At 41.0% G+C, this 12,835-nt stretch overlaps 2 protein-coding genes across 3 annotated transcripts in view; one reads left to right on the top strand and one right to left on the bottom strand.

The window, feature by feature from the left end:
- Positions 1 to 860: 860 nt before the first annotated feature.
- Positions 861 to 4,225, top strand: dda1 (DET1 and DDB1 associated 1). The gene is made up of 5 exons (XM_079349813.1): positions 861 to 1,207; positions 1,649 to 1,729; positions 1,906 to 1,957; positions 2,147 to 2,208; positions 2,340 to 4,225. Exons 1-5 carry the CDS (start codon positions 1,199 to 1,201, stop codon positions 2,442 to 2,444), a joined length of 309 nt encoding a protein of 102 aa, XP_079205939.1. The 5' UTR covers positions 861 to 1,198; the 3' UTR covers positions 2,445 to 4,225.
- The window catches only part of ano8b (anoctamin 8b), a 35,485-nt gene continuing 26,646 nt past the window's right edge, over positions 3,997 to 12,835 (bottom strand). For both annotated transcript variants that reach the window (XM_079349781.1, XM_079349782.1), the window contains exons 13-19: positions 12,471 to 12,718; positions 11,943 to 12,102; positions 11,392 to 11,781; positions 9,469 to 9,660; positions 9,110 to 9,241; positions 8,473 to 8,583; positions 3,997 to 8,051 (exon numbers count right to left, since the gene is read on the bottom strand). In XM_079349781.1, the coding sequence (XP_079205907.1) occupies positions 7,296 to 8,051; positions 8,473 to 8,583; positions 9,110 to 9,241; positions 9,469 to 9,660; positions 11,392 to 11,781; positions 11,943 to 12,102; positions 12,471 to 12,718 (1,989 nt within the window). In that variant the 3' untranslated portion in view covers positions 3,997 to 7,295. The remainder of the gene's footprint in view (positions 8,052 to 8,472; positions 8,584 to 9,109; positions 9,242 to 9,468; positions 9,661 to 11,391; positions 11,782 to 11,942; positions 12,103 to 12,470; positions 12,719 to 12,835) is intronic.

Below are 12,835 nucleotides of genomic sequence, written 5' to 3'. Positions count from 1 at the left end.
AGCATGTATCTGTGCTTCGATGTTTATATATCTTTCAGCTGTTGGCCTAAGTCTATGGACTATTGTTTTTTTCGCTGAACACTCAAAGGCATTGTCTCCTTGTACTTGTCATTTTTTTTTATTACATTTAATTGTAATCTTTTATATTTCACATAAATTGCAAATAATTTGCATTATAAAAAAACAGCACTCCATTCTTCATGCAGCATCCCGTAGGAGCTGGTGCTGTAGTTACCGTGGCAGGTTGTTGCTAGGCAACTGTGTGTCAAGACAGATGCTGGAAAATTGATAGCAGTTGAACAAAATAAAGATCCACCAACCATGTGCTAAAAATGATTTTGATCACTCAACTTCATAAACAAAACAAAATAAGGTTGATTTAAAGTTGAACGAGTTTACATTTTAGTGTCAAAAACAAGATAAATAGACTCAACTAAACAGCAGCTACAGTTGAAGTAGCCACATGTCATTTCTGTACAGATGGTCTGCCAACTTTCATTCTTTACAGAAAAAAACAATACCATGTCATTGTTATGTTTAATGTGATGCAACCTTTCTGGAAAGAGATGTAATATATTCTATTCATCTATAGTTACAAACAATCTTGAGCTTGAAAATAACAAACGGAAAAGAAGGAATCTTCTACATTTCATTGGCGTTACATCTACATCTGAACTGTAGAAAAAAGCTTTCAGTAGATGTTAAACAACTTTCAAACTGTTGTGTGTATGTTGATATTTAAATAATGAAACCATAGACTGTAAATATTGTAACGATTTTTAGTCAATGTTTTAGGGAGGGGTCAATGATTGCTGCGCTTTTGATTGGCTGTCCGGTCAAGCTACAACCACATGGTTGAAAGAGTGTGCCAATGGGCGCCGTCGGGGCGTGGCCAATAAAGCATCGTTACCATCGAGCGATCATGCTAGCCGAAGAAGTCCTGTTAAACTAGCTTTTTTATAAACTCATAAAATGACAACTTGGATTGTTTTATTTGGTCTTTTCATTGACAGTTGGTTATAGAATGGAAAGAAGAACTTGTGTGTGAAGGTTATTGTCTTCTTTACGTCTGGGACCCGAGAGGACAGCTGCCCTACAGCTAACTAGCTAGCCACGCTAACCGCTACATGCTCACACAGCCTTCCTTCACAGCACGACAAACACAGAGCGAGGTCCACAACTCAGCGTCTCCACCATCATGGAAAAGGTACGTACTCCACATACCCAAACACGGTAGCGTTAGCTTCACTTACACTACCGTTCACAGAGGGCATGTAGGAATACCAAGCAGGTTAGCCAGGTAACAGATAGCTACTACTAGCCACACCTGCTTCTGCTGCTGGCGTCCATTCATCAAGGCCGAGCCGGTTTCTCTCAACTCTGGCTTGATATCTTAAGCCATGTGCTGTAAACTGTGTACCTTACACTGTCTGATACATCTCCTACAGTAGGGGAGGTTACCGGGGACTGTGTAGGCCCATTAGCATGTGGCTAAGATGTGGCAACGCCCAGCACTGACTCATTTAGATTTACATTTGTGTTTTGTTTTGTGTAGATTTCGTAGTCTAAATAATGACAATAAAACAAGACAGATGGAAATTCATTCACCAAACTGGCTGTTGTTGTTGCTGTCTACCTCTTCCCACAGGCGGATTTCTTAAAAGGACTTCCTGTCTACAATAAGAGCAACTTCAGTAGGTTTCATGCAGACTCTGTTTGTAAAGCATCGGTACGTAGCCAATGGTTATATTCATACTAAATGTTTTCTATGGGGGAAATGTTTTGCTTATGGTTTTCATTTATTTCCTGAAATAGAAGACATACTGTGGCTTAAATGTACACATAAAGTGTGTTCGATTGCAATTTAAATTGTAATTTTTAATCTTTCTCTGTCGTGTTTTACAGAATCGTAGACCCTCAGTGTACCTTCCAACACGTGAATACCCCTCTGAACAGAGTAAGTATCAATCCTTCACAGCTCAAAGCTGAAGATCAGAGCGATGACAAAAGTGTCACATTTGAAACCATAGATATTAAGACTCTAGAATTGAAGCTGTTCTTCACTGAATGCAAGTAAACAAAGGCCAGCTGTGCTTTAAACTGAGCAGCACTTGTCAGTAATATGCTAACTGTGTTTACTCAACAGTTATTGTAACAGAAAAAACCAACATCCTCCTGCGTTACCTCCATCAGCAGTGGGACAAAAAGGTGTGCATGTTCATATCGTAGGAGTTTTTCTAAAAGAAATTCACACAAACAATCTGAATATACAAAGTTTAATTAGTATGAAACACGTGTTGGATTTTACTGACTGCAGTGTAATCCTCTGTGTCACACAGAATGCAGCAAAGAAAAGGGAACAGGAACAAGGTGAGAGTGACAGTCCAGCACCCCCGAGGAAGATCGCCAGGACAGACAGCCAAGAGATGAACGAGGACTCATAAGTGTGCTACTGTGTGTGTGTGTGTGTGTGTGTGTGTGTGTGTGTGTGTGTGTGTGTGTGTGTGTTAGAAAGAGTGGAGAGATAATGTGTGTATGTATGTTGCCTATACAGGGGACAGCCAGTATAACTAAATCCAGGGATAGTTCCCCCTGAATAAGACTTCTGGTATCGGCATAATGGGAGGATACTTTCCCTGGCAAAACTTAAGGGTCATTGTGTGGTGAATTGGGAACATTCATATCATCAAAGTAGCAGTTTGTTTAGTCTGTCTGTTGGTCTCCAAAAGAGACGTTGTCAGGGAGGGATCTTTGAAGTGCTGTTTATCTTATTTATGTTGGCTAATCCCTGTGTAGGTTAGTAAACGTGTATATGTCTGTATGCATGCTGAACTGCAGTTGTGCATTGTAAAGAACTGTGTGTACAAAGTGGAGGATGAGATGAAAATGTGTCAGAGTAGATTAAAGAACAGAGATGAACTTGTAGCCTTCTGTTGCCTGGAGAGGCTGTCCTGATTTGTGATGACGTTTTTGTTACTGTTTTAATTTTATTATAACTATTATTGTTTATGTATGGCAAAGAGCTTCCTGCCAGCCACAGTGCCCGCGCTCTCAGTTTCACTGCCCAATCTGCAACCACACAGGGGTATTGTGACATTTCTCCACACCGTTTGAATCAACTGAACCAAGATTGCACTGTGAAGAACAGCACAAAGTAGAAGCAATCCCTCAACCCCCCCCTTAGGTGTTTGTTTACAGCAAATATGCGTACTTTCATTTTATTCTGGGACTTGTGCTTATTAAGTGTTGTGCTAATGTTTCTAAGAAAAAAATATTTATGTTTTGCACCTCCATCATCTGACTGATTGATGCTATTAAAAATAGGAACTCTGAGGTTTAGCTGCTCATTAAACAAATTATGTCAAAGTTGGATTAAAATATAGAGCTGTCTGTTGTTGGATCGTCAGTTGCACATCAATATGTAAAGTTGCCTGGAAAAGACACATTATGATGTGTAAATACTTGCCAGCATCAGACCTAGTTCATCCCATCAAGTATCGTTCTGTCTGCCTCTTTGTAAGAGAATCCATGGCCATGGTAAGCAAACACTTTTTGAAAGAATAGAGCCCTGGTTGAACGTTGCCTCGGCTTGCATGTTAACACCTGGTTATTATATTCCAGGACCACCAAAGGGTTTTAAGATGTGTTGTTATCCATGGAAGGTATTAGTCTGTAGGCCTTACAACCTGTTATCATGGTTCCAGCTCTTTTGCTCCCTATGTGCAGTGTTGGTATAGCCGTGCTGTGTGCTCCATCTTCAGGTCAACTTTGGATGAGTTCATGGTCTGAGGACAGGCTGAGGTAGAAAAAAAAGGGCTGGTGGTAATGTTTTCAGCTATAGAGCGCACAAGAAGCATGCACAGCAGAGTGCACTCGTCATCCTGCCTTGTTCTTGAGATTCAGTTTGTATTGGTGTCATATACTGTACAACACTGAGAAATCTTTTTTGGTTAAACTTTCTTTCCACTGCCCCATTAAAGAGTCCTCCCCTTCCTGTTCTGTTTTTTTTTTTTTTTTTCAGTAAATGCTGCAGTGTTGGTTGTCTGTGTGGTTGGTGATCTTCCTACCTAAAATGTATATACAGTACTGTCAGTTTCTGAAGCGTAAACACATGATGCTTCTTCTCATTTAGACTGTTCTACACCTAAGCCTTGCCCCATCTCATGGCTGTTTGATCACATGTTCTTTTTAGCTTTGTCCAAATAAAACTGGACTGAAACTGGGATTTATTTGTCATGTGATGCTTTAAGTTGATTATTTGGAAGTCTTTAATATCAGGTATTTTTATAATGTTTGTGTGTAGGGAAAAAAGTATTATTGTTTTCATAGAAATAACTTCTCGACACATGAAATGCATTTCAAATAGTTTTATTAACTATTTTTCAGGTCTTACAAAAATATGACAAAATAAATTAAATGAAATAAATAATCCCATTTTCCAGTAGTTCTCTTTAAAAGATCTTTTTTTTTTGTACAGTGGTACATTGGAAGAGCGTATGATGTTCAGTTAAGTGAGGCTTCCATGAAGATGTCTTCGGGTCAGGTTTAAACGTAGCTGTAGGGAGATTTCTGCCTCCTCAAATCCACTTTGAAAGTCCTGAAGAAGTCTGTGCATTCACTAAACAGTCCTTTCCCCTCGGCTTTCACATGAAGGTGCTTGTAAAGTGTGGATAAGCCCTAAACCCTAAAGGAACTGCAGTTTCTTTGATAGTGAATCACAGACGGCTGATGAGTCTCAGCTGTCTGAGCTGCTGTCCTTTATGCAAGCGGTGCAGTGCATGGCCCGTTTCACTTCAACCAAAGCTTATTTTAAGACCTCCATAACATGCAGTATTTGTTGCTGCTGCCAAGAGTGCGAGGATAAAAGCTGTGATAGGTTGGTTAATGCTATCCCTTTCTAGTATATGAAGTTGTACTGAGAGTTTTCCCTGAATAAAAAGGAACTACATGTGTGAAGGAATGACCTAAACTACAGATTGATGCCTTTCAATTCTGATTTTTTTCATGTAAGCCATCTCTGCTATGAAACCAGCTTCTAATTTAGTACACAAACTATCAAATGATAAGTGAAGTCTATTGCATTACGGTGTCACTCGTCCCTGAAATCAAAATGCTGCAAGAAAAAACAAGTTTTTTTGTTTTTACAAGACTTTGCTCAGCTAAACATACCATCCTAATCGCTCTTATGTGTCCTTTAAACAATGAGACTAATATATCACATCACATTTCAACCAGCCTTGCTCTTCTCATTCAACGAGTATCAAGTACAATGATTCCAGATATAAAAAAGAACAGACTGTAGCTGGACAGTAAAATGACACTTTGACCACACAAATGGATATCCTGTCTGTTTCCTTATTGCGTTTGACGCCGGTAAGTTTTTTTTTGTCCATCTATGGAAGTACAGTCTTGTATTTTATTGAAGTATGATACTAAAATATGGACTACGGTTACTGAAATGTTGTTACAGACATGAAAGCAGCCACATATGATAAAAACCTGCACAAAGCTTCATATCAATCAAAAACCCTAGACCAGACAGAGAGAAAGCAGGAATTAAACGGATGAAATGATTGGTATAAAAGTTGTAAGACCACAAATAAAGGAGCCTAACACAGGGAAACAAGAAAAGATGCATAGCATCTGGCTGGGAATAATGCAGAGGGATTGGTGCTCGTGTGGGGAAGTTTCAAAAGGTAAGTCTCCAACAAACCCATCGTTATTGCAGCAAACCTTGCCAGAGGTGACAGTGCACAGTTGATGTTTCAGTCTCGTCCTACAGTAAGAAAGCATCTTATCTTTATCGCTGTACAACTTTACATATTTTCTCCATTCACGTAGCTCTTAAACTGCAGCCAAATACTGTAATGTTACTACTTCTGCTGTATTCTAGAGATTAAACACTGATACCGTTTTAACGCAAGCAGTGAATCATAACAAGAAACACTTTCAGCTATGCACGTAAACTCTGGCACCACCTTCTGGACAGCCTGCAGAAGTGAAATACCTTTAAAAAGTCAATTATGGGCTTGCTTGTTGAGTACTACCAACATAAACATTGTTAATGCACAAGGAACAAAACATACAGAGCAACTATCCTGGATTAACTGTGTAATCTGAGATAATGCTGCTTTGGTAAAAAAAAAAAAAAAGGTATATTTCCATGATTCGTACTGCAGTACAGCAATGCAGCAAATGGTGCGTATAAAAAGATAAAGAAGTTGAAAAAATTAAGAGCAGCTATTGTAAAAACGGATCGTATCATTCAGCAAAAAGCATGTTTTGTGTGAAAGGTGGAAAGAAAACCATCCAGCTTTTGCATAATGTTATGAGGCAGGCTGGTGTTTCCATGCACGGCGAAGGGATTTAGTGCAAATGATAACTTCTTTAACTCAACGCTTGATTCCAAGTCTGGTTAGAGTGCATCGGCTGGAGCACTATCTGTATATATATGGCACTCTGCAGGCTCCAATGGAAACCAGCACTCAAAAGGCTTCCTACTTTTTTTTTTCTCAAAATCTCCTACTTCTACTTTTTTTTTTTTTTCTCGTTTCTTTTCTCGGGTCCATTCGCTCTCTTGAGAAGAAAAATGCTGAAACATGACATCTCAAACTTACTCAAATCTTTTCATTTGGCTACGGTCACAGGATGGGCTGCAGTGTTCAATCACATCACCCCTGCTTTGAAAATAAAGCTGGTGATAAATTAGGGATGATTATTAAGGGGAGGGGAGATGTGTGATGACGGGTATGAAGAATCAAAACACTGATTAATATTGCTTTTCATTTTTTCCACTTCATTTATAAACGTGAAGGGCCCAAGAATTTTCTCACAGCTTAAAATGAGACCTGTTTCATACATTTCATGTACAATCTGTGATTCTTCTAAACAACTTTTTTTTTTTTTTTTAACCCTTAACCTCCACTGTCACGTCTTGAGCGGGAGGCGAGATGCTTACAATTTATGTCAGAATGAAATAAAAAAACAGCTCTCTGCTTTAAAGGCTTAAAAATATTAGAAACGCAGCTCATGCATTTCTTTATGTATTGCAGACAAGGAAGGATTCGATGTTTGAGTGTGTGTGTGTGTGTCTGTGTTTTATTTGTCACGGTAGGAGGGCTTACGTCTTTCTTACAAGCCTGTTTGTCTCTCTGCATAAAAGCAAACAAGTCGCCTTCAAGTACCTCTACACTGATCCTGTGATCACACACGACATGTACTGTAGGTCACAGTACCCACATCTCTTCTTCAGTTCAGGTAAAACCAACAATACGTTTTTTTTTCCTAGACAGCTACTAGACTTTAGAGCCAGCGGAGTCCAAGTCTATCGAATGTCCATTCTCAGACCCCTCCCCTCCAGGTGAGGGGATCTCGTCTGGAACGCCGTTCAGGTCGGACCTGGATGCTTGTCTCTCTGAAGTCTGTGATGATGATGATGATGATGATGTTGATGAGGTTTCCCCGGATTTGGGCAGCGGGGCTCCATTTACACATGCCCCCCCCTCAGATTTCCCAAAGTTAAACAGTTTCCCAGGGTTGAAGGCTTTGCTGGGTGACTGAGAACGCTCCTGAGAGCTGCTACCTGAAGATGAAGATGCTGTTGCTGTGGCGTTAGCTGCTGTGGTGTTAGTTGCAGAAGAAGCCGCAGCACCTTCCTTCTTATTCTCTGGTGATTTGAGGAATTTGAAGCTCAGGAAGCCGGGCAGCTTCGGCTCGCTGCCTGTGGGTGACTGCGGGGAGCGTGCGCCCGCGGAGGAGAACTTACTCTGCAGGGGGATGATCTGCTTCAGCTTCATCACATTGTTGTTGGCCAAAAGAGAGCTGGGCCTCTTGGGTTTGTCTGACCCGCTGCTGCCCCCTCCAGCTCCCCCAGTACGCGATTTACTGCTATGACTTTTGTCGTGGTGGTGATCCCCGGAGGAGTCGCCCTTGCTATCGTCCCTCTCCCTCTCTCTGCGGGCCATGTGCTCCGCCTGCCTCTGTCGCTCCTCCTCCTCTCTCTTCCTCCTCTGCAGCTGCTGGTAATGCTGCTGCGCCTGGCGCTCGTGCTTCTGCAGAGGAAAGGGAAACATTCACACAATATGTTTACTACAATCAGCACTAAACCAGCAAACCGTTACCATACTGCAGCAAACAAATCCCTTACTAAGAATTCTGAATTACTACTGCAGCTGTCTTTACACGCTTGCCTCTTTCAGACTTCTGAAAATTGGAGAAAAAACTTGTTCAATAAGTAATAAAAGTAAAAACCTCTCCTGGAGTGAACAAATCAAACATTTTATCTCCAAAAAGAAAACGCAGTCCTGCACTGCAGCCTTTTCACAGCACACACTTTGGACATCTATTTAACACAAGTGTCCAAAAGAAGTTGGTCTTTTGAGGGCTTGTTTTAACTGATAATATACAATATACACCTTGAGCTTAAACGTCACCCCTTCATCTGCATTTTGTCTATGAAACATAAAATGTTACCTTAAAGGCTTCCCTGCGTTGATAATCCAGTTTAGCCATCTCCTCTTGCACCCATGTGGGAATGTCAGGGATGGCAATATGGATGACGTACTTTAGGAGGATGGCAAAGTGCTGCAGAAGGAGAGAGTAACATATGTTAAAAAGAACCATCAGGTAAAGTGCAGTACTCCTTAAATGTTACATCAACTTATTCCTGCAAAACATCAATTAGGCCATGAAATCCTCTCGTGATAGGCTCGATTTCTTTACCAGGCCAAGACAGAGCTGCAGGCTGTTTACCTCTTTCCCAATATAGGCACACACAGTTTGTAAAGCTAACAGAACTAGTATCCAAACATGTCACAAGAGGAGGCTTTCATTAAAATTGGTACTATAGAAAACAATTTCATGTAATTAAATTGAATCAATCTTCACAACATTATTATGTAAAATATTCACACAACCTCCTCATGTCATAAAACACTCTAAAGTTTCTGCAGGTTGATAAATACATAAAGTAAGAAACTAGCAGTCTGTAACATTTATACCTGGCACTCTTTTTTTTTTTTTTTTGTGATACATAACAAAATCCTGGGCACTGGGAAAACATTTTATCAGTACTTCACCAAGCGATGAATCAGAGATGAGGCGCATTTACCTCGAGGATGACGATGGAAATGATGGCCATTTCAGGGCTGAGCCACGGAAAGAGACGCTGCAGCTGACCACACTGACCAATCAGGTAGCAGTTCACTATGATGGCAATCAGGCCCATAGCTTCCATTGCAGTCTGTAAAGAAAGAAAACGAGCAAACAAATCTAAATCTTTTTCCCATTTCTGCCAACTATTGATGATTGATTTGATGTAATTGTTATATAGTGACATTAATGTCTACTCTCTGTACATCTGGAAACATTACTGTGATTCTTTAAATTGTTGCTCCCTATGGATAGCATTGAGTTCAGTAAAAGCCAAAGCATGATCCTGTGTTGACATCCACAGGGTGTGTTTCTGACCTGCCACTGGCCGATGCTCTCCACTCTCAGTCCAAACGGCCTCTGCAGACCAGTGCAGAGCTTGAAGGCATCGCTGCGGATCTCTATGATGTTGTTGATGAGAGCGCACATGGCAGCCAGAGGGAAAGCTGAGGAGAAGAGCACCACGTAGCCAAACTGCACAAACATCTCCTGGTAGTCCTGAAAGGTGTCCTTAAAGAGGCAAAGCGGAGCATTAAACCATAACAGGAGACATAAAGGTTTCACACAAAGAGCTGGTATTTGTCAGCTAAATGACGAGCCTGCATTTATGTATTTCAAATAATGTAATGCTGTCAAATGGTCATTTCTTATCTTTTGTAACGTAACTGTGTTAGCCGCGTCACATCATGACACTTTGGGTGTCACTTAAGCACCACATGCATGCAACCAGACCTAAGAATGAGAGGAATGACAGCCAAAGGTTCCCCGGCTGGCAAGATATATATGGCTAAGTTGTTTACTCGCTCACTATGCAACATTTTAAAGTTGTTTTCTTTCTATTCCATATTACACCACACATGTACCACTAACTAACAGACTAGTTTCTGTCTATTTAGCCTTTTTGGTATTGATTAAAAAAAAAAAAAAAAAACATACAACTCTCCATCAGTCAAGGAAAATGACACAAGTTACTTATAGTACAGCTTTCCAAGTAACGTCAATCTAAGGAAATGTATTTCAACATTAGCTGCTCAGACCAGCAGATCTACCTCTGGTCCACATGTCAGCTGATTTATCTGCCATATTTACACACGTTTTTTTAACAGCAATACAAGGCTATATTTGTGGTGGAGCCGTATCCTTCATTTCCCCCCGTACACAACATATTCTCACAGCTCCTGAAAACTGACTGATAAGCACTTTACCTTGGACAATTAGTCACAATGTTGTAACACTTGTCCAAAATGTTTTGAAGGAATATTTATTCAAAGGCTGTTTCTGCAGCGTGCTGTTAATCACTTTCTGTAACACCTACCCTATGGCAGCTGTTTCAGACCTTAATAATAACTATATAGAAATACTCAATTTTTAATAGCGATCGTCATGTTTGGTTTTATAGGTCAGAAAGAAACATCAGTATTCATTTCAGTCTGTTTCATAACCAGCCAAAAACTCTTCACTGGAGCTTAAAGCTGGTAGGCAAACAAAAGCTTCTTGCATAATACATATTTTAATCATGTTTATATGCCCTGTACTTATCTAATAGCAGTGTTTTTGTATTGATCTGATCTAATGTCTTTGCTTTTCATTTGTACATTTTTTAGATTTGCTTGGTGTTGTCAATTGTGGTTCGTTGTTGTGCTTCATTTCTGTTTGTGTTCCTACAAACAGCACTGTTGTTTGCAGGTTTGCATGAATAAAGTTGCCTTTACAAGGATATAACATGCACCATAAAAAAGATTGGCAAGTAACACATAACGCGCTGCCCTCTTTGTTATGTTAGTTTATATATTTCAGTAAGGTCGTTTTGGGCTTTTTATTTGAGCCAATATTTGGATATAGGACAGTGGATAGAGTCAGAAATCAGGGAGAGAGAGATTTGGGAATGACATGTGGGAAAGCAGCCACAGGCTGGATCTGAACCTTGGTGACCAATGCTTTGGCACACGCTCAGTAACCATTAGGCCAACAGTGCCCCTTAGCCTTCCTCCATTTAATGAAGAGATCTAACAGCTGTCTTATCACTTTACACGCTCTGAGATTGTGAGGTGATTTTGGTTTAAAAAAGTATTTTACTTCTTGCCCTTACTAACTTCATTCTTGCATGAGTTTGCACTTCCTGAATCTCTTCAACAGAGGTGATTTATGAACCGCTAACATGGCCATTAGTTGTAATTAGTCTAAATTGCCTAAAAACCCAGGGGCAGGATGAACAGGATAAATCTAGTATGTCTTTCTTACGGCGTAAGTCTGCATGCAGCTCTCCATCTCAGCCTGAGTGAGCAAGTTACTCTCTCTCTCCTCAGGGGGGTCCATCCATGACTCCCTTTTTGTCTTAAGCTCCGGCCTCTCTGCGCTCCTGCCTCTTCTTCTGTGTCGCAGTGACGTGCTGCTCTCAGACCCAGAAGGCACGGGGGCAGCAGAAGTACCAGCAGCAGCATTTAGTCCCTCAGCTGCACCTGTCCCTCCCCTGCCCGCCTCCTTCACATCATGGATGCCATTATCGTCGTCGTCATCGCACAATTCAAATACAGAGGAGGGGTCCATTCCTTTTTCCACCATGGTGGGGCTCCCCTCATCCAGGAAACTGCTGTCTATGGGAGGTCCGCTGCAGACTGGCCTTCTGTCAACCTTCGCAACGAAACACGGATAAGAAACCAAAACAACACTCTTACTGATATGACTACCAACATTACTGTATTTCACTGTTAACACCTTTTATAAAAAAATATGATCAAAATAATCATAGGTTTATGAACATATAATGCGTTTATATTATCACACAGCTTTACCTTCTCTATGAAGCTGACTTTTCTCAGCTTCAAACCACAGTCGATTAGACTTTCCTCCTCCGTCTCCCCTTCACTAAACCTCCCGCTGTCTGCCTCGTCCCTCTCACCTCCCTCCTCTTCATCAGGCACCCCGCAGCCGCCGTTCAAACACTTCTTTTCCCTGTGAGAAGGCAGAGAGACAGATAAGACGTCAGACAGAGTGCGTGTGTTAACTGCTGCTTAGTGTCCAACTGGCATGAATCATGACTGCACGCAGACCAAGATCAAGTGAGCATGATGAGGCATTTAATTTGAAACCATGCCAGTGTGTTTGTAGCGACTAATACTTTAAGTGTTGGTGTTTTTGAAAACTGAAAAATCAGATATGTCACCCTTCATCTGACTGATCTTTTGAGAAAGTGACAGATTCTTCTCCGTGATGGTAAACGATTATTTAAGTGTTTAAAGAAAAAACTGTTTGTGTATGTTTTACTCAAGTGTTAATGTAACTTAATTAATATATCCAAGAGAGTTAAAATAATGTTTAACCTTCTGTCTGACTGCCCCAGCCCAGGCCTGGTGCCCCTCAGACCTGGCCCTGGCATGGCCTGGTCAGTCGGGGATGCCTGTGCTTTTCCAGCAGCCAGTCGGGCGTATTTCAACAGCACAGAGAGCAGCAGGTCCCACACTGCTCGCAGGGTGAGCTCGCCCAGCTTGTGGCGCTCGTACAGGTAAGGCTGCAGCACCTCCTTCACATTTTGAAGGAACTGTCTGATGATGAGAAGAGTGGCCAGCATCTGACAAGTACACAGAAAAAAAAAATCACAACTAAATCAGCTGGCACACTGAATGAGAACATAATGTGAGCAGACTTTGGACATTCTCAGAGCATCTGAGAGAAACTTCCCTGGAAA

The sequence above is a fragment of the Symphodus melops genome, assembly GCF_947650265.1.
Source record: "Symphodus melops genome assembly, chromosome: 8".
In the NCBI taxonomy this organism is placed as follows: Eukaryota; Metazoa; Chordata; class Actinopteri; order Labriformes; family Labridae; genus Symphodus; species Symphodus melops.
Note: the sequence above shows the minus strand (reverse complement) of the source record. Positions and strands in the feature narration are given on the sequence as shown.

What these genes read in the sequence shown, in the direction of transcription:
- dda1 (XM_079349813.1), top strand. An exon ending in ACTCTGTTTGTAAAGCATCG is followed by an intron (nt 1,730 to 1,905) that starts GTACGTAGCCAA and finishes CGTGTTTTACAG; the next exon opens with AATCGTAGACCCTCAGTGTA. An exon ending in ATCAGCAGTGGGACAAAAAG is followed by an intron (nt 2,209 to 2,339) that starts GTGTGCATGTTC and finishes TGTGTCACACAG; the next exon opens with AATGCAGCAAAGAAAAGGGA.